The following is a 20,367-nucleotide window of genomic DNA, read 5'->3' on the forward strand; positions in this document are numbered from 1 at the left end:
CATTAATGCCATAAATAAAATGTATCTAAAACAATCTACTATATCTATTAGGGATGGCAACGAGGATGGGCGGGAAGGGGAACTCAATCCCCGTCCTCGTCCTCGACCCATTCCCACTACTGGGATGAAAATGATTCTCTATCTCCTCCCCGCAAAGAGAAATCCTCTCTTCATCCCCTCCTCTCCCCGTCCCGCGGGGAAAATTTTTCTCTTGTACCTACAAAAAAATATCTTCTTTATACCTTCTAAACACAATATAAATATATTAAATAATAAAATTAAGTAAAATTAAAATTAACCTACTATTTCAAATATCACAAATATAATATATTAACTACTTTAATATGCACAACAAAAATCTAAATAAATTTGAAAAACATAAATAATTTAAAACTACAAAAATACATTAGTATTTTAAATAAATATATTAATATAAAGGAACGGGGGTAAGGGTAAGGGTAAGGGTAAGGGTAAGGGTACGGGTGGGGGCGGGGAGGGGAAGGGCCAGGGTGCGGCGAGGTGGGGCAAGGCAGGGCAGGAAGGAGACACATGTATCCCCATCGTTGGTTTATCTCCGATTGTGGGGATTTTTTTATCCCTGTCCCCATCTCCTTCTCTATTTCCATCAGTAAATCCCCTCCCTGTTAAGGTCGATGAGGGTTGAAGCTTCTAAAATTGATCTCAAATTATCATCCCTAATATTTATTAGATTAAGACAACTCAAACAGACATAAAATATCAAATTAAAACTTTATACTTTCATACACTAAACCATCAAGGATAAGCATTTTGATAATATATATATATATATATATATATATATATATATATATATAACATTTTCTTTTAGAGTTTACATTTTTTCCTCTTTTCTTTGCTATACAATATTATGAGAGAAGAGCCAAAAAAAAGAAAATTAAAAAAAAAAAACCCTTCTCATCAGTACTGATGGGGGGTTAAGAGGTTGTCTATAGGTTATGAAAACCACAGGGGTATGTAGATTATTTGTGCCATTAGAAAGCCAAAATTGAGCTTGTTTCCTTAAGAATTAAATTTTACAGATAAATTACGAAGACCCACATGAATATTGTACGCATGTTGTTAGTTTCTCCAATATTATTATTCTTACGATTTGTCCATAGCAAGAAATTAGGACTTCAAAAAAAAGGAAGGGGAAATTTATGAATTGTGATTAACAAATAACGTTGGCGCGTGAACGTTGGATTCCTTTTTTAATTTGCTGCTTTGCAAGACTGTACTACGACGCCACCTCACGCCACAGTCGACACTCGACACCATCTGATCCTCACACTGCTACCCCTCGCTTTAACAGTGCAGTAAAAAACAAAGAAATGAGAAAAAAAATATAAAAAGAAGAAAAACCGTTTACCGGTTATAGCAGGTGAAAATATGGTTAGAGAAAGAAAAAGGTTTTTATTTAAGGAGAAGAAAGTTTATCAATATTCAAAACCCATTGAAGCTAAACGCAACTGCTTTTGCAGAGAGTGGGAAAATTGACGTCCACACTCTCTCACTCTTCTTATCTTCTCACTAAACTTAACTCTTAATCTCTCTGATTATTTCTTAACTTCATAAAAAAAAAAAAAAGCTTTTGAACCAGAATAATAATGGAGTTTGAAGATCAAGAAGAGCAAGATGAAGAGATGGGTATGCAAACGAGTTTTGACTCACATGGTCACTCATCTCGTGTCAAAATGTTGAGTTCTGAACCCGTATCAGAGGCACATCTTCCGAGGAAGCCCAGATATAGAGAGTGTCTGAAAAATCATGCGGTCGGGATGGGTGGACACGCGGTGGATGGTTGCGGTGAGTTCATTGCTGCAGGCGAAGAAGGCACCCTTGATGCACTTAAATGTGCAGCCTGTAATTGCCACCGTAATTTTCACCGCAAAGAGAACACCGAGAGCTCAACCATAGTCGGACCTCTAGGTACCGGTGAAGTTTATTTTCACCATCCACACGGCCACCTTCATAACCCAAGTCAGGTTCCTCAATTCTCGCCGTATTACCGGAGCCCAGCCGGGTACCTGCACTTAGCCGCAGCAGGGCACCATAGGCCACTGGCGTTGCCGTCGACATCGGGCGGAGGAGGGACTCATAGCCGAGAGGATCAAGAGGACATGTCAAATCTTGGAGGAGTTTCACGGAAAAGGTATAGGACGAAGTTTACGCAGGAACAGAAGGATAAAATGCTGGAGTTGGCGGAGAAGCTGGGGTGGAGGATTCAAAAGCACGATGAAGAAATAGTGCAGCAGTTCTGTGAGGAGACTGGGGTGAAGCGGCATGTGCTTAAGGTGTGGATGCACAACAACAAGCACACTCTGGGTAAGAAACCCTAGACATCCAACATAAATCAATCTCAATCTCAATATATTTACTTTAAAATACACTTGATGATGATTAAGGATTTAAGCAAAAGTCATTGTATTTCTCTAGCTTTGGACTCAAAAGAGGGGAACCATCACTTGGAGACGGGGATATTGTGATGCTGACTTGCTGAAGATTAGTTCTGCTATGCTACTACCACCACTACTCTACTCCGTAGCTAAGGATTTTAGTACTATTAGTTTCTAGGGTTTTTATTTTTGTTTCTTCTAGTGATTTAACATTTTGGTTGGATTTGTTTGGATTAGAGTAGATTAATGTAGATGAAAGATCTTTATTAAGTGCCTTTCAATTTCATATCAGTGGATTTGAAACCTTTTCGATTCATTATTTTCAGTGGATATGTGCTTTGTTGTTAGCAATAATGGTGAGGAACCAGGTAGTCTATATACATGGTAAGTTAAGCTTTTAAGGTTTTTATAATTGTACCAGACTAGCTATCAGTGGTTAGAGCCAAAGAGAAGACAGAATTCTTGAAGCTTGTAATTAAGGTCTCTCTGGTTCATCTTTGGATTTGACCTTTCATTTGTAAGTTTGCGTCATCACATTTTCAGCCCTCAACGTGTGCCCAAGAGCTACATTTCCATTTCCTATTTATGTCTTCATCTCTTTCAACGTGTATCTCTCTTAGTATACTTATCTTCTGTGTGTCACTTATTCTAACAACTCACCTCTGGATATGTGTGCTTGAGTAGAGAGAGAAATTTCATATGTGTTCGAGACATAAAGATTGTCTTCAATGGCTTCCTGCACTACTTTTACTGCTTTTTGAACTCACATTCTTCTTCTTCTTCGTCCTCCACAAAATGTGGGTTCTTTTGGGCTTTTTGCTCTGGGATTCCCAAATGACACTATATCTTTTGCCTCCTTACATTTCTTCTTCTACTACTTGTGTTCATTAATTCTTTTTCTTTTATGGGTACACATGAAACTTTAATGCTTAACTGAACTAAGCTTCATCATGGGGCCTCCTTCTCTGATGCCAAGTCTTTGCTCTTTTCTGGTGGTTTTGCATTCACTTTTTTTTTTTTTTTTTTTTGCAGACTTGAGTTCAATTTCTTTTTCAAAACATCTTACTCTTTACAGATTAATCAATTTCATCACAGTACACATCTTTTAAAATTAATATATTTGTGTAGTAGTTTTCAACTTTCCGTTTGATTAATCATATAAAGGACCTCCTATATATGTTGAAGAAAATAGTATCCAAATGTTGGATCATTGATTTGTCATCTGTGAAAGGAAAGAATTTTATTTTTAGGAAAAGTTTATAATATTTTCTAATGACTAATTTCTGTTTGGTTCTTGAGAAATAAAAAATGAGCAAACAGTGGAATTGGCTCCATGCAAAATCAAATCCAGATGTTTGGTACTGTTAAGTCGATATTTGAGAAAGTCGATAGATCCGAAGCTGCCTCTTAGATTAAAATTTCTCTCTTTCCTTTATTTTAGTTGTTTCTAAGGGAACATGTGGGCTCTCAACCAAACAAAAAAAAAAAAAACCGGGGGGAGGCGGGGCACACGACTTTTGTCTGAAACCCTCTTCAACAATTTCCATCACTTGAAGATTCAGCTATTTTAAGTGAAAACTGTTTTTTTGCAGGGAGAAAAATTTATTTGAACATGTAAGGATTTGAAGTCTTGTTCTCATACTTGAAATTTCAAGCCTTTAAGATTATAAAATTGATGTTTCTTGTTTACTAGAAAGACATTAGTTTAGTTGGTGAGTTTGCTTGTTGTAGTATCCAAACTGGCTTACAAAAAAATAATTGCAGACATGGAGACCCCTTGCTTGATTCAGGAAATTAACCACAACACATGATGATCAGTTAAAGCTGGACACTACTGAAATTGTGGTCCTTTGAGAATCTTGGTTAAAGGTTTTCTGCATCATCAGATAGTGATTGATCATCCTCACTTCTTACCTACCTGAGAAGTTATTTTCTCTTTGTTTTTATACTTACTTTAGCCATTCACACTTGTTCTCAAGTGCTACGAATTTCACCTCAGATAAGGCAATCTGTTGAGGTTAAAACTACTAAGCTATTATTTTCTTCTTCTTTTTTATTGATTTGTAAATTTAACTGCCATCTTTGCTGTTGTGCCCCCACTTAAGTCTTTTCTATTAATAGTAACTAAATTTCCATAGATTAAAACCTTTTTTAACTGGTTGTTCTTGGAATGTCCGGCTCATATAAGACTCTATTTTCACCCTTTTCAGGACAAAAACGAATATTGTCCAAAGTTATTAGTTTGGTAACATACATATTAATTTAAAATTTCTTGGATGTTTTAGATTTAAGGGAAAAATAAAGGTGGATAATTGTTTTAGAAGTAGAAGAATTTAGCAAAAACCTGGATGTGTATGTATACGAGAATAAAGAACATATTCTACTGTAATAATAATAAATGTGTAGATAAATTCTATTAACGGTTTGTGAGCTTGTTCTTCTTTGAGAAATGCAGACACAAGTTTAAGCTTTAAATTTATCTTTCTTGTTTCCTATGTATGGAGTGACATCTGAAGATGTTCTATTTTCTATCTGGAATCAGTTATGTTAGATTTTGGGGAATGGAAACTGATCCACCAAATCTCTAGATTGTGTTGTCCAAGTTTCGAACAAATTTAGAACCTTAATTATATGAGAATTTTCGAACTTGAAGGAAAGTTTCTGCCAAATTTTGAAACTACACTATTGGCTTGCTTTAAAATTAGTGAGAAATGAATGGTAAAGAAAAAGGGTAGTCTTCTTCTCCTTCTTATACAATAGAATATTATTAATTAGGGATGTGGTTAGGCCACCGGATTGAGTTGAATTATACAAAGCATTTTTTTCAGGGATAATCTGTGCGAAATTAATTTGTTGTAATCTTTCGTTGTCAAATGTCAATTCATAAATAATATACAGAAGATTGAAGGCTCCAAATTCTATATGATAAAAATTTGACAAGTCATCATCTCATTCTATCCACATCGATGCCTTTTTATTTTATTAAGTATGTATACTCCACAGTTATTTAGAAAAAATTTCTGAACAAGGAGTACAAGTTTTCTACATATAACTTCCAAAATTAGTTAATGGGCAACCCACCAACCATCCATATTTTCTCCTTCCCTCAAAGACAGGAAAGGCTTCAAAATGCTGATTAATTACCCTGGAGGGGCCGCATCAGATTCGTTTGATATTGTAAACTCAGATTCAATTGGAAGAAGTCATGGCTTTTGCAACTCAATTAGATACCCTGTTAGACAGACCAACCCAAGGAGAGGGACGATTCAATTCGCTTTTCAGATTATATTTTTCAATGAATATTTACATATTCATTATAGCACATCCACTGGCCTAAGCCATTTAGTACCACGTCTGCACATTCATTCGCTTTTCAAATCATATTTTTCAATGAATATTTACATATTCATTACACATCCATTGGCCTAAGCCATGTGCTGAGAATTAAGGTAGGTTTAAAGAGAATAAGTTAAAAGATATGATATGAGATTTAATTGGATTGAGAGATAACATGAAATTTTAAAACTACTTTTTCCCAGAAAATGATTTGTGGCTTATTCCAAATAAGCAATTGAGCTTTCAACGTGATTGATATTGCTGAGGCCCACAAAAACTCATGGAATTTCAAGTTGGGTTTGTGTTTTGAGTGACAAAGGCCTTTCTTACTCAAGTGGGTTGCATCATATTTTGAAAGTAAAACCATATAAATTTTATGTTCTACCATTGGCTCTCAAGTATGAACAATAAATAAAAAATTATGGAATAAGAGACGCATGGTTAAATGAGAAGAATAATAACACCACCAAAAACAACAACAAAGTTACAATGATCAAACAATCAAGACATGTCTTCTTAATATCAATTACTTTACAATATCCCAAAAACCCACATTATTGATCAAACTTTTATAAGCTTTTAAATGGGTTGTAGTAATCACACTTTGTTACCTATCATTCTTAATTTATATATATTATTATAAAATTCATAAAAATAAAGCTAGGTTAAAAATCCAAGTCAATCAAATGTATTAACATTTCCATCCCAATTCAGTCTTAAGCAATCTATTATTTTTCTTGTTAATAGCTCCAGGGTCTGTACCTGATCGCAAACTATTTGCCCAATCATACTTCTTGTGCTTAGAAACTTTTTGAAGCATCATTGCTTGCATATTTTCTGACGTTGAAGGGGTCCATGGCCGACCACCCTTATCAGTATCTTCTTCTTTCCTCCACTCTTTTATTTCTATTTTGGTCCCTCCCTCCATTCTTATGCTTATGTTTACTTCCGAAAGTACTTTGTTCTTCCTCTTTTTATCACCATATAACCCATATGCTTCTCTCGCATCCCTTTCTTTCTTATGAACATAAAGGCGATGTAATCTCAGAGCTAGATTGTATATTCCATCCTTTATTTCCTCCTCCAGATTTCTCTCTATTTCATTTTCAAGTTCTCCACGAATCTTCAACTCCACTTCACGAGAATTGTCCCTCTTCTTAATCTGCAAAACGAAACAAAAGTATATTATAAGGATAATGCAAAAAAAAAAAAAAAAAAACAAACAAACAAAGAATACATAATAATACCTTTTGATCGTTACATGATGACTTACTACTAAAATTTGATCCACTAGATGCCTCGCGAATAGATAAATCATGCTCTGCAAATCAAAACAAAAGAAGGAAGTAAATATTAATGCTAAATTATATCTGTCTTTTAAGGGAGGAAATAAAGAGAAAGCTGGGGAACCTAGTATGTCGGCTTTAAAGATTTTGAGTTGCTGGTCCATCAGTTTATTCTTTCACTTGTCTTGATGTGTTGTGTGTGGCCATTTTTAAATCCTAGTAGAGTGATTTCGATTGATGGAATGGAACCCAAGATACAGTTGGAGTGAAGACGACATAAATACTAATATTTTGTGGATAACTGAGCTTTATTCACATTATTTGAATTGCTTATTGAGATTGAACCGCCAAATATCTCTACGTGATGAAAGGAAATAAAAGTGCTATTTGTGGTAAGATGAGAAACAAAAAACGAAGGAGAATAATCTGTGGATATTAAAAAGTGCTTTACTTGTAAGGGACATTGGGTTTGGGTTTCCCTTAAAGCACAATCAAAATAAGCCTCCTCAAGAGCAATGCCCACATGCTTGATGTGTATGTGTATCCATCTCCAGAGACATGTACCCTTCACTAACCCTATTTTAAGGTTTGTTCTTAAGGTGAATAATCTCAATATGCTCCCTCTTAATGTTAATTAATTACTGATTAATTACAAATTAGTTTGTTAATCTTGTTTACCCTTCAAAGCAAACCACATGGCTTGGAGTTTTTGGCCGATCTTTTCTGGAATTCACTTCAGCGTTTCAAAATCATGAATTCATTGATCTAAGTAATTTTTTATCTCCTATAAAAATCCAAATTCAATTTCTTAATTAAATTATTGAACAAACCAGAAATCATTTTACAAACCATTTTAAAAATTTATTAAAGAAATTTCTCATTTCTCATATGTCAGATATTTAGACTTCTTTAGCGGCTAGAGCATTAAGGATGTATTGACTTTTGAATTAGAATATAAACAAATCAGGAAAATGAGAGACAATATTAATTAGTTGCCATTACATCGTGGCTCCAATTCAAATATCAAATGGTCAATGCTTTAGAAATAAGATTAAATATCGGCCTAACTTAGGCTTGCATAGTGATGTAAGTCGGCTTGAATGGTGATTTATTAAGCACGCTCAGCCACATAAATCACATTAATATTATTATGAATTTGACTGCCACCAGGAGTCATCTGCACCGATTAATTCCATAACATCACTGCCTCCCTCTTTCTATTGAAAAGATATTTTTCTTTTTCTCATTTGTAAAGGGGATATTGTTGGACATTAACTATACAGAAAGTGTTTTTGAGAAAATTTGATGGGATATTTATAAATACACTGTTTATTTTTACACCCATATAATCATCACATTGAGGTTTGAAAAAAATTATTTCATATATAAACTTAAATTTCAGTTATTCTCCATTTTATATGCATACTTCTGGATACTTGAAAGTTTTATTCTCTGTATTTCAGTATTTTCATACTGTTTCATCACATTTCTTAGCTGCCCCGTTGCACTCCTTTATCATTTAATGTTCATTTCTTATATTAATGCTTCTTTTTTGGTAATTAATGGAAATGAATGTTATTATAGTTTTCTTGTTATATTTTACCAGTTTATAACTAGTTTAAATCCATGTGTAATTAGATACTTTTCTCAAAAAGTTGGGGGTCACGGTTTCAAATGTTGATTTTCAAGAATTTTGGTGGCTTTATCCTTGAATGTAGAATGTTTTTGAGATGTCAAAGAATATAAGTGTTTTGATTGAGTTGGATCAATTTTTTTCGTTTTTTATACAGATCTAGACAGATATAAGAGATTTAGAACATTTGACGGTATTCTAACTATTTGAAAAATACTTTAACCCCTTCATCACATAAAAATATGACACTTACCTCCCACATGCCACTTCATAAGGGGTAAGTGTCACATTTTAGTCCAATAAGAAGGTTAAGTGTAATTCTCTTATGAGGTACCTACACAAGATTTAGGTAGAAGACGAGCATTGCATAAAATTTGGACAGGACAATTTAAAAAAAAAGATCATTTATTTCAACAATTGTTCAATATTTTTGTAAACCATTCTCTAAGTATCCCCACAAGGAAAGTTTAAAATATTAACATTTGAAATATTTGTATTTATAAAACAAAAAACATCTTTTAGAAAAAGCATGGAAATATTTAAACTTTCTTATTCCATAAAGAAGTCCATGTATTATAACAAATCCATAACATTAACATGCATAGCGAAAATGCTTACAATGCTACGTCCTTAAACTTAAACAATGTAGACAGTCTTTAAAAACATTTGTGCATTCTTATAGGAAATTAAAACTTAATATCATTTTAAGCATGTGTCTTTCTCCTCTTGTTTCAGCCAACCACGGCCCACAACCTCCACTTATCTATTAACTACAAGAACATTATAAGCAATGTAGTGAGTGCTAATCATTCATTAAGTATATCATCATTATTATATACAATGGTAAACTTTTACTATTAACTTAGAATAGATTTTATCCAATGTTGCATATCAAATGTAAACATAACATTCAAAACATTTGCAACATTTGCAATATTTGCAACGTAATGCAATGCATGTTGAAATCATTTCCTTTTTAGAAATTTATGTCTGTGAAAGGAATGAGTTTAGACATGGATTTTGTTAAACCCTAAACAGTTTTGATGATTACAAAAATAAGATTAAAATGTGATAATTTGTCCAAGACATAACTTAAGTCATAACCAATTTGAGCTAAAGTTGAAGAAAGTAGGACAAAAATGGATACATAATTGTGCACCTTTGACAAACAATTGTGTAGATATTTTTGAAATCATTCTTGCAAAGGTACCCCTTAACCATTTGGGCTTTTGGTTTTAGGGCATTTTCAAACATGTCATGCACCACTATGCATGACCTATAAGAGGCAATCAAGAGCAAACCCTTTCATGAATGAGCGACCTGTTCATCTTTAAATGGAGTCAATGCAAGAAAAGGTCAAGTTTTTATGAGTGACCATGCATGCAATCGTGCACAACTATTCATAGTTGTATCAAGGACTAATGAGCCAAAGGAACCATTTGTGGCCAAGTCATGCATCTTAGTCCAAGTCAAACATGAGCAAAGTCAACATTTGATGCACGATCGTTCAAGGTGTATGCACACTATGTAAGTAGAATTTCAATCATGCATGCAAGGCATTACATGCTTTGGAATTTTCACGTGTTTGCTCATATAATGGAATGAACAACTATGCATGGAATATGCATGACCATGAATTCAAATGGCGTAAATAAAAAGTAGACTGTTGGGGGTCCTAATCAAGATTTACTTGGTCTAAAAAGTAGATTTTATGGTCAAGGATGACTGTTCACCCATAACAAACACCCATTCATCCATGCATTTCACAAGGATAACATCTTTTTTAGATGCAATAGCTACTTTTAAGTGTCCAATGACTATTTCAACATTTCCAATACTTGAAGCCTATGTAAACAAGTTAATTTGAGTTGGAAAATGTTACGAAAGATATATTATCAAATTATCCTTTTTGTATGGTCATCTAAACATTAATCAACATATGAAAACCCTATATTATTAGGTGCAATCATTTATGATACATTGCTTATGGCTAAAATATAGTTGTGAAGGATTTTTGTTGGTGTGTTTGGACTTACCTAGCGTGATTTAGCCTTTTTTTTTTTTGTTATTATTATAGTGTTTGGTTACACAAGTAATAGGGAATTGATGTTTCATAGTAACGCAATTTTGTTGAATTAGCCTCCAAGTAGTGTAGCTTGAGTGGCCAAGGGAGGAAATCTCCAAGTGTCAGAGCATGAGTTAAAATCCTATCGATAACATATAAAAATCAAACTCTTGATTTATCATGTACAGTAGTTATAGAGCTAATCACTAGACCCATGCTTTCACCTACTTCAAAGAGGTGATCCGACTCAAGTAAAGGTTTTTTGTTACAAAAAAAAAAAAAGTGTGGAATTATAATTTCATGTCACCTAAGCCACTACCTTTAGATAAAAAAGACTACTTTGAAGAGAAGAAGCCCTATAACAATAAGAACTAGCATAATAAGATGGTGTTAGACTCCTTGCTAAGAGGTGGTGGTAAGCCCCTAACCAAATGGAGAGATGACTTCTCATCCTTTTCTTATAGTCGTGAGTTTTCCAAATGAGAATCTATTGATGCATGCCTCTAGGTAAAATTATTTAACAACTTATTCTCATCAAATATGAGTGTTAATTTGCTCTAGAGTTGCACAATATCATGCACTTTTCATTCATTTTCTATTTTATGGATAGATATTGAAACTAGACTTTTCTTGAAATTAGGAGACAAAATAATCTTGATGCCTTTCCATGTAATTGTTTTCATTGACAAAAGTGAATGACAGATGAATATATAGACTTTTCAAACTTAGAGGATGAGAAATTGTCATTTCATCAAAATTTGAGTGAATATATCATTCGGCTTTGTCGATAATTTTCTTTTCAAAATGATCAAACTTATTTCTTTTTTTTTTTTTTTGTTAGTAAATAATGTAAAAAATGGAAACGAAGAATTTATTTTGGTATTTCTTTAAGTGATATTATGAAATTGAAATATGATGTTTAAAAGAAAATTAAAGGTAGCACTGAGTCATGTCAGGTTAGCTTCGGTGCAACCCCTAGTGCCTAGAGGTTGTGTCGGCCCAAGGTCCTCTGCAGTGCAAGTCTTGCGAGCCAAGCCAACACACAAAAATTGTAAGGCATGTGACACAGCCCAAGGCCTCCAAGTCATGTCTTTGCCAACCTTTAACGAGCCGACCCACATGCTTTTATGAGCCAACCTACTGAATTATATAAATTATATATTTTTTATTTTTTACTAATATCTTTTAGGTTCCCATAATATTATTTATTAATCTCTTATTAAGAAATCAAAAGATTTAATAATTAATAGATATTATCTTATAAAAAACACAAAAGACATGACACAACTTACTATAGTAACTATGCTAAAAAAGGGGTTTGAGAGGCAGTTGTCATGTCTAAAGAAAATTAATGATTCACTTGGTGAAGATATAATATTTCTTTGGGAAATTAATTAACCTACCTAAAATCAGGGGGCAAAACAAAATTATCCCTGTTTTGAATTTTAAACCAAAAAACCCTAAATTACTATAGAGCCGAAAATGCCCTTCATTTCAAAAACGAAGAAAAAGACGTGTCATCATTCCCAGGCACATGAAAATAGATCTCCAACACATGTTCTCGTGTAGTCCATCCAACTGATTTTCTCAAGCGATTTTTGTAACATTTCCAATGATGAAAATGAACAAAAAGGTTAGTAAAACAATCTTTGTCATGTCTTTATGTATTTCGGTTTAAGATTTAGTATATTTGATGTGAAATTTGCGTGTTTACTGTTAAGGTTCTAATTTGAAAGATTTATTGAAATTGCTTGAATTATTGGTGATTTTAATAAATTTCTTTAGGGTTTTAATGTTAGATTAGGTGTAGAGTTGATTACTGTTAAAATGGGGTTTGAAAAACATAGATTGGGAGGTGAAATCTCACCACACGAATTTAGCAGTGACCATGCAAATGGCACACTGACCACATGAATTCATGTAGTGAGATTTGTTGGAGACGAGAAGGTTTTATGCATTTTTCAAAGTTTCTGGACCATATGAACTCGTGTGGTTGGGGGTGAAAATACGAGTTTTAATTGTGTGGTGGGGCAGAATATAAACCTAAAAAATTGGTAGACATGCGAGGTGGCAGGTCAACCATACGAATTCATGCAGTTGACACATGAATTTGTGTGGTTGGTGGCAAGTCAAAAATGTGTTTTTCCAAAGTTATTTGCCACATGAATTCGCGTGGTTGGCTACAAGGGGTAAAATAACATTATACAAAATTATGGGGTTTTTTTAATTTTTTTACATATAAGAAGCAAATTGAAAATTTTCATTTTAATGTGTTTTGACTTGTAGAATTCAAAATTGAGGTATATTTCTTTGAATGATATATCTATGTTCATAATTGAATCATTTATAATATAAAATTAATATAATAACAATTTAATTTTGTTTTAAAGAGCTCAACAAAAGAGAAAAAGAGATGAAGACAAGGATGAAATGCGATTTCCAATGGAAAAACACTTTAAGGCTCAAGTTACTAGATGTAGATATAGAGATATGAGAGTCGTGATCAAAAAAATATTAACAGAGTGGCAATTGCAAATTTTTCGATGTACCTGTTTCGAACATTTCTTGGACCACAAGGCTAGCTGATTTAGTGAGGTTTTAATACACTTATTCATCCTCAAAGTGGTAAATAAGGTGATCTCAAAAGAAGAGTTATGGTTTCAAGTTAATGATGTGAATGTGAGGTTTAGTCTGTATGAATTTGTATTATGACAGACCTTCGATTCAGTCATATGTTAAATATTGACATGTATATTCCATTAAACGTCACAGATCTAAGTGTAAGTTAAACATATTTTCAAAGGTGTAAATCAGTTACATATACTGATCTGAGTTGTGTTTTCTAACAGAGGCCATGAAGGGGTGATGACACTGATGCAATAAAGTTGGCACTGTTGTTTTAACTTCACATAGGGTTATTAGGGAATGATTTGAGGAAAACAATCCGTTAGAAAATATTAAATTAGTTAATCATCTTGATGGATTCAATGCATACCCATGGGGAGTACAAGTGTAGCAAATGACATATCACTCAATTTGTGATAATATCTCTTGAATTTCTATATATTTTGACCTAAACAAGAAGGAAAACCAACTGAAACAATATTGTATCATGAGATTTCCACTAGCATTTTAGGTAATTGTGGCATTTATTAATTTTAAAAAATTAGGATTAAAATAGAATTAATTTAATACTATTGTAAATTTATACAGTAACCGATTTAAGTTGAAATTGAAGTTTTGAATATATGAGACATTGGACACATTACATCAATGGGTGGATATCTCGCCAATTTCAAGAGCTGCCCAGATGTTGAAACGGTAAAGAAAAGACATCTCGGGATGGGATTTTATCTTAACTATCTTCACTAGAGATGCAGTAAGTAATAATTTATTATTGATTAACATATGTATAAGGTCTAATAGCAAAGTTCACTTAAACAAAAATTTGCAAGATAATATTAATTTTCCACTAGTTTATCTCCGGTGGAAAAAGCTACAAACTGGTATGATGATATTGTCTGATACACAGAGATGTTGACTAGTCGATCTTCTTTATCCACATCACCCTTGGCATCGTCAGGAGATGCATCATCAAGTCCTTTTGACGTTACTTTTCCAATCATTACTTTTCCTCCTATCAAGGCTCTTATCCAGCCTCTTGTCACCGAGTCTTGTCTCATTAGTGACCCTATTATGACCCTTGTCGGTGAGCACATATCACCGAAGCCTTCTATTTTGCCCCCTACCACTAAACGCATGTCAGACGATCCTCCCGTCAGTAGACCAGATTTCTCTATTCATTACTTTAATGTTGCATTAGCTCGATGGGGAACTCTTATATTAGATCGATTTACTAGTATAAAGGATAAGATGAGTCAGATCGAGGATAGGATGACTCGTATAGAAGATAGGATGATTCGTATAAAGGATATGATCACTCATACAGAAGAGACACAATCTCATCACTATACAGATATTGTTCGACAGATAAAAAAGTTAATAATTTACTAGATATTTCAACTATTTATATATGCAAACATATAAACCCTATAATAGTTGTATATGTTGTTACAGTCTCCTCATGATGATAGTGACGGACTATCAAGAGGGGGTTTGGCATTCCCATCTCCACCTGCTGTTGATGTAAGTGCTAAGCATTTTGAGTATATTGAAAATGATACTTTAGAAATACTTTTACTCTTCTATTAACTCGTGAATGTTGATATTGTTATAGTATCAGTTGTTTGATAAAGGACCATCTAGAGAGTATATCGATTCTTTGTTAACTCGCTACTGTAAACATTGTGACAGTGCCCCACTGTTAAAAAGGCCATATCAAGGAAGGATCTCATGATGACATATATTTCGACATTAGAGGTATATACATTGTCAACTGTATACTTTGTAATTTTTGTAAAACAGTTTGATTTACTAATATGAAATGTTAATATTATCACAGGATGTCACCGATGACGATGGATCACCCCATAAGGATGTCCCATTATCACCTTATACGGAGGTTGAGGTAAACTATTAGATTAACTAATATAAATTATTACTTTTGTTAATATTAATTGTCATTTACCTTTGATTCGTTGTTACAACAGAAACTCCATTTGGTTTATCTCAACATACCAATCTGGGGAAAACAGATGATCGATATTGTTTCTTAGGATGTGGTTCAACTTCCTACACAGGGAGACATCATTCAAGTTGAAAAATTTTCAAAAAATTTAATAAGTACGATTGAAAAATATATTATTCATTTAATGATTTCATGTATTTAACTACAACCGGTCTCGAATGTTAATATAGTTGACCTATCCTTACTTGTAGACTCCTCAACCATAACTTTTGCCTTACAGAAGGTATTGAAATAAATATGAAAATCTCATGAATTCATGTAATTTTAAATGACATATTATTTGTTTTGGTGTAGTATTTTTGCACAGTTTGTGGTAGAATTGTCAAGAAATGATTACTCATTTGTAACCCATACATAAATCCATTAAAACCATGGATCCAATAGATGAGACTGATTATGCAATTATCGAGTACCGAGTGTGAGAAAATTTTTAAGAAATGATATATAAAACCAAATCTTTTTGAGAAACGTAAGGTGTACGACATGGAGATGAGGACCTAAATTACCTTCTAGGGTATAATTATAGATACATTCGGATGGTTGTTTGACGAGGTAAGTTTAGTTTGTTAATTAATTTTATTTTTAAATATAGAATATCATTCAAGTGTGTGATAACATTATATTTTCTGTTTTTACAACATATAGATTCATTTTTGGGATTATTATGTCAATGATAACATGATGATACTACAAAGGTTCGTTAGAACTGGACGATAGTTTTGGCTTGTTTTGTTGCACACATCCCTTATGAGTATGTCGCATGGACAAAAGATTAATATAACCGTCAGTTTCCTCCACTCTTCACACCACTGGCAGATGCGAATTATCCACCTGACTTACATTTGCATCCCTGAGGTGTGATCGATGAGGTTAGTATTCAAATCTCAATTACTTTTCAAGGAATACTGAATTAAGGTCTAATATATATATTTTATTAATGTGTACAGGTTTTTATCTTGATAAACTTCAATAATACACATTAGGTAGCATGGGTTTTGGATTTGAAGGAGTGAAAGATTACAGTTTACGATTTGTTACAGAGTTTTACTACTGATCTGGAGCTATTTAGTCAAAAGATATGAGGGTATTCATTAATGATACCACATTTGCTAGTTGCGACATCATTTTCGTCTCACATGTGTCGAACTCCATGGGACGATCCATTTGCATTACATAGGGTGGTGGATATACTACAGTAGAGGGCCCTATCAAGTGATTGTGTTGTGTTTATGTTACGATATATCGAGTGTTTGACACTTGGCCAATCGTTATCTTTTGAGCGGGAAAACTTATTACACCTACTCACGCATTTAGGCACACAATTATTTTTTCAGGATATTGATTGACCTTTGTATTATATTTCATTTGTACATGTATATATGTTCATTCATTCATATATTTTATGTGTTAGTATGTTCATATGTTGGTTCATTTATATGTTTTTCTCTTTTATATAATTATTATAAGCGATAAGTATAATGAACAAAAATGGATTGAAAATGGATATATGAAATAAATATGGACATATATAACGATTACTAACCGAAATTTTATAAATACATTAACAAGTACACTCACAAATTTCAAAAGTAATATATTATAATAAGAAATTGTATAAATGAAGTAACGATTACAATCACAACTTTATATCAGAATATATTACAATCACAAATTTTATATTTAAAGTAACAAATATGATAACAACGTTTATATCAAAATTAATAAGTACTATTGCAAGTGCAGTTATCTTCCATCTTTCTTTTTTCTTCCTGAACTTGGTGGTACAAAACTAAGTATTGGAATAAAACTCTTTCAATTTTATCTTGTATGTCCAAGTTTATGCAGTCGACTACAAATAAGTTGTTCAATAATCTCTCCTTGTGAAGGACGTCTATTTTTATTCGCTAGATGTCTTGCACGACGACGATGCATGAATGGTGGATGGATAACATTTGCCTCCTCTAGATGGATCTACTCTAATTGATCTCCTAATGGATTAACAGCCTCCACGTAGACTGTATAATAAAAAGTAGTGTTATAGTATGGATGCATCCATTGAATGCAGGTGGTAAGGTTCATATATGTAGCAACAACAATGACATGCATGCAAGAAATCTGTGATAGTTGAAATTTTTTACATGTATATGTCTGCTCCATAAGGTCAACCAGAGCATCATATTGGTGACTACCAAGAACCTAGTATTGTTTAGATGTAATATAATGCACCTCTAAGTTTGAAGACTTTCAAACACATTTGTCAATCTTTTCTTTTACCCAAGGTGTTATTAGGCTGGTGCAAGTATCTGCAAATCATATAAATACAAATAGATATAGTGAGTAATTAAGTATAAGTTTACATATATACATTTATAACATGTTATAATATTGAATATGTACTTACTTGCATGGTTTCTTCTTTCATAAAACTATCGCTATAATATACCTCTGATGAACTTGATTAACATAGTAATGGGTAAACTTCGAGCGTGTTGGACAAGCGTATTAAACGACTTAGCGATATTAGTAGTCATTATATTGTACTTATGTCCTAAGAAATATGCCCTTGCCCATCAATCGAAACCTACCTTACACAGGTATACTATTGCATCAGGGTGCATACGGGTCAATGACTTTATTATCTCTTGGAATTCATACTACATGTACGTTTTAGCTGCTTTCTAATACATCCATGCAACTTTTGCATTTTTTTTGTACTTGGATCATACGTTACAATGAAAGCGATGACAACAATAACTATGGTGCACACCAAAGAATACTTTAGCCATTGCAAAGAATATACTGATATGTCAATCTAAAATCATGGCTAAATGAGGTACCTCACCAAAACAATCCTTCATGTTTGTTAAAAACCAACAACATGTGTCATGGTCTTCCCTAAGACCAATGCCAAAAACCAATAGATATATCTGATTATTACTATCCAATACAACGATAAATAATTGACCCATATATCTACCTTTTAAGAAGGCAGTGTCAATACAAATGATTAGTTGAATATGTTATTGGAATGCACGGACACTACAACCAAATGTCATACAAAAATATTTAAATCATTCCTATTCATCTATTAGTGTATGTGTGATAGTTACCAGATTACAATGTAGTAAATTATTGCAATACTCTAACAACAACATAAACGACTCTTTTGGTGTGCCTCTCAATGATTGAAGTGCCCAATTTCTCACCCGTCATGCTTATGCGTATGATATATCAATTTTATATCAGTCAGCGATGTCCACAATAATCTCCTTTGGTCGATAAATACGATCAATTAATATAAATTTGGTTCTCAAAATTTGCCCTATAGCTCGAGCACCCACTTGTCTATGATGAGATAATATCTGGTCTCTAGAATATGTGTGATGGTTATCCAAACGACATAATTCAAAACTATCATTTTTTCCCACCTTAACTGTCTGTGCATGCCACTTACATTCTTCGTTGCGACATTTAACCACCCATTTGCTCGTGTCTAACTTGTGCATTGCAAACTGATATCCCTTCTGAAGAGCATCTCGACTTATCGCATCAATGACATGTTGTTTACTTGAAAATAATATACCAATTTTTGGAGAATCACTATCACTTTGCACTCTTAGGTTTCTAGATGTAGATGGTTAATCATGAAAAGGTGGTAACCAATAAAATGTATCAATATGAACATTTCTACCATCAGGATTTGTTTGTGGAAAACTACTTATACCTGTGATATTTTCATTAATATGTGTCTTTTCTTTGATCTCTGATTCCTCGATAGGAAATCATGCACAACCTTTTCATCAAATTCACTCCACTCCGGAAATTTTCTTTGTTGCCATGAAGAAATTCTTTCACACAATACCATGCATAAACATCATTTAAATACGTAAAATCTTTCTCTAAAAATTCTTGTTTCGAATTGATCCCAATATATTGAATCCCTTCTAAACCAATCTTTTGATCTTCTGGATAACTATTTGACTCACCGCCTTGTAAATTCTCATCTGCTTGTTGAGCCTCATAACTATCATTATTAACTATAGTTGTTACAAAAATTAGAACACATTCTTTGAAGAGATCAGACAAATCGTTAAAAACTTCAACATCTTCATCATTGGAAATTTCAATCAGGATGTCATCGTTAAGATGCTTTGGTTATGTTTAATTGAATGCTAAATATCTTTCGATCTATATTACAATTATCGCTCACCATTTGGATTAATTCCTCAAATGTCATGTGTTCTGAAATTTTAATCAATTTCTTGTTACCTCCAACATATTTTATTACATTCTCACCCCTTTCTATTCATTTCCCCCTATCTAATTGAAGCATATCTACCCATTTAGATTACTCCTATAATAAAATATATAATCAATATAAATAATATGATAGATTATACTATTTATAGATTTCTATTGTACAATCATACATATTCTATAATTCAATTATATATTGTAACTATTAATGTACTTTGATTAATGTAGTACTAATTTATAGAAATATCACTTTACCCCTATATTGTAAAATATCATTTTACCTTAAATATTATCTAACTTACCTCTAACATCCTTAATTATAAAATATCGTTTTACCCTCAAATATTATCTAATTTAATCTTCTAATACCCTTTATTGTAAAATATCATTTCACTTCATACTACAATAATATTTAAAAATAACCCATATAATTTTTATTAATTTATTTTTTACACAAAACTATGATTTATTATGTAAAACATCATATATAATTACATTATTAATAAAATAATAATAATTAAAGTTATAATAGGTATAAATACCTCGATATCACTCGAAATCTCAAACATGAACTTCTATTCTTTTTCTAGAAATTTCTCTCAGATATGTTAAAAATAATGCAAGAGATATGATTTATATAAAAATAAAAGAATGGTAGTTTTGGTTTTTTTTTAGGCATTTTTGTTTAAATCATTTAAAAGAAGTGTATTTTGTTTAAATCTCAA

The 20,367-nt window shown here is 32.7% G+C and overlaps 2 protein-coding genes across 2 annotated transcripts; one reads left to right on the forward strand and one right to left on the reverse strand.

Moving 5' to 3' along the window:
- The first annotated feature begins 1,473 nt into the window (after nucleotides 1-1,473).
- Nucleotides 1,474-2,733, forward strand: LOC123213383 (zinc-finger homeodomain protein 1-like). Its single transcript, XM_044632813.1, has 2 exons — nucleotides 1,474-2,346; nucleotides 2,458-2,733. The coding sequence occupies exons 1-2, from the start codon at nucleotides 1,629-1,631 to the stop codon at nucleotides 2,505-2,507; spliced, it is 768 nt and encodes a 255-aa protein (XP_044488748.1). The 5' UTR covers nucleotides 1,474-1,628; the 3' UTR covers nucleotides 2,508-2,733.
- Nucleotides 2,734-6,247: 3,514 nt separating this feature from the next.
- LOC123195673 lies at nucleotides 6,248-7,300 on the reverse strand. The gene is made up of 3 exons (XM_044609491.1): nucleotides 7,164-7,300; nucleotides 7,001-7,074; nucleotides 6,248-6,915 (listed from the first exon to the last, which is right to left on the reverse strand). The coding sequence occupies exons 1-3, from the start codon at nucleotides 7,201-7,203 to the stop codon at nucleotides 6,445-6,447; spliced, it is 585 nt and encodes a 194-aa protein (XP_044465426.1). The 5' UTR covers nucleotides 7,204-7,300; the 3' UTR covers nucleotides 6,248-6,444.
- Between the last annotated feature and the right edge of the window lie 13,067 nt (nucleotides 7,301-20,367).

This window comes from Mangifera indica, chromosome 1 (assembly GCF_011075055.1).
Source record: "Mangifera indica cultivar Alphonso chromosome 1, CATAS_Mindica_2.1, whole genome shotgun sequence".
In the NCBI taxonomy this organism is placed as follows: domain Eukaryota; kingdom Viridiplantae; phylum Streptophyta; class Magnoliopsida; order Sapindales; family Anacardiaceae; genus Mangifera; species Mangifera indica.

Excerpts from the sequence above, each read along its gene's own strand:
- LOC123213383 (XM_044632813.1), top strand. The coding sequence starts at position 1,629 with ATGGAGTTTGAAGATCAAGAAGAGCAAGATGAAGAGATGGGTATGCAA. Across the intron at positions 2,347-2,457 it reads CAACAACAAGCACACTCTGG|CTTTGGACTCAAAAGAGGGG; the intron begins GTAAGAAACCCT and ends GTATTTCTCTAG.
- LOC123195673 (XM_044609491.1), bottom strand. The coding sequence starts at position 7,203 with ATGGACCAGCAACTCAAAATCTTTAAAGCCGACATACTAG. Across the intron at positions 7,075-7,163 it reads CTTTAAAGCCGACATACTAG|AGCATGATTTATCTATTCGC; the intron begins GTTCCCCAGCTT and ends TTTGATTTGCAG. Across the intron at positions 6,916-7,000 it reads CATCATGTAACGATCAAAAG|ATTAAGAAGAGGGACAATTC; the intron begins GTATTATTATGT and ends TTCGTTTTGCAG.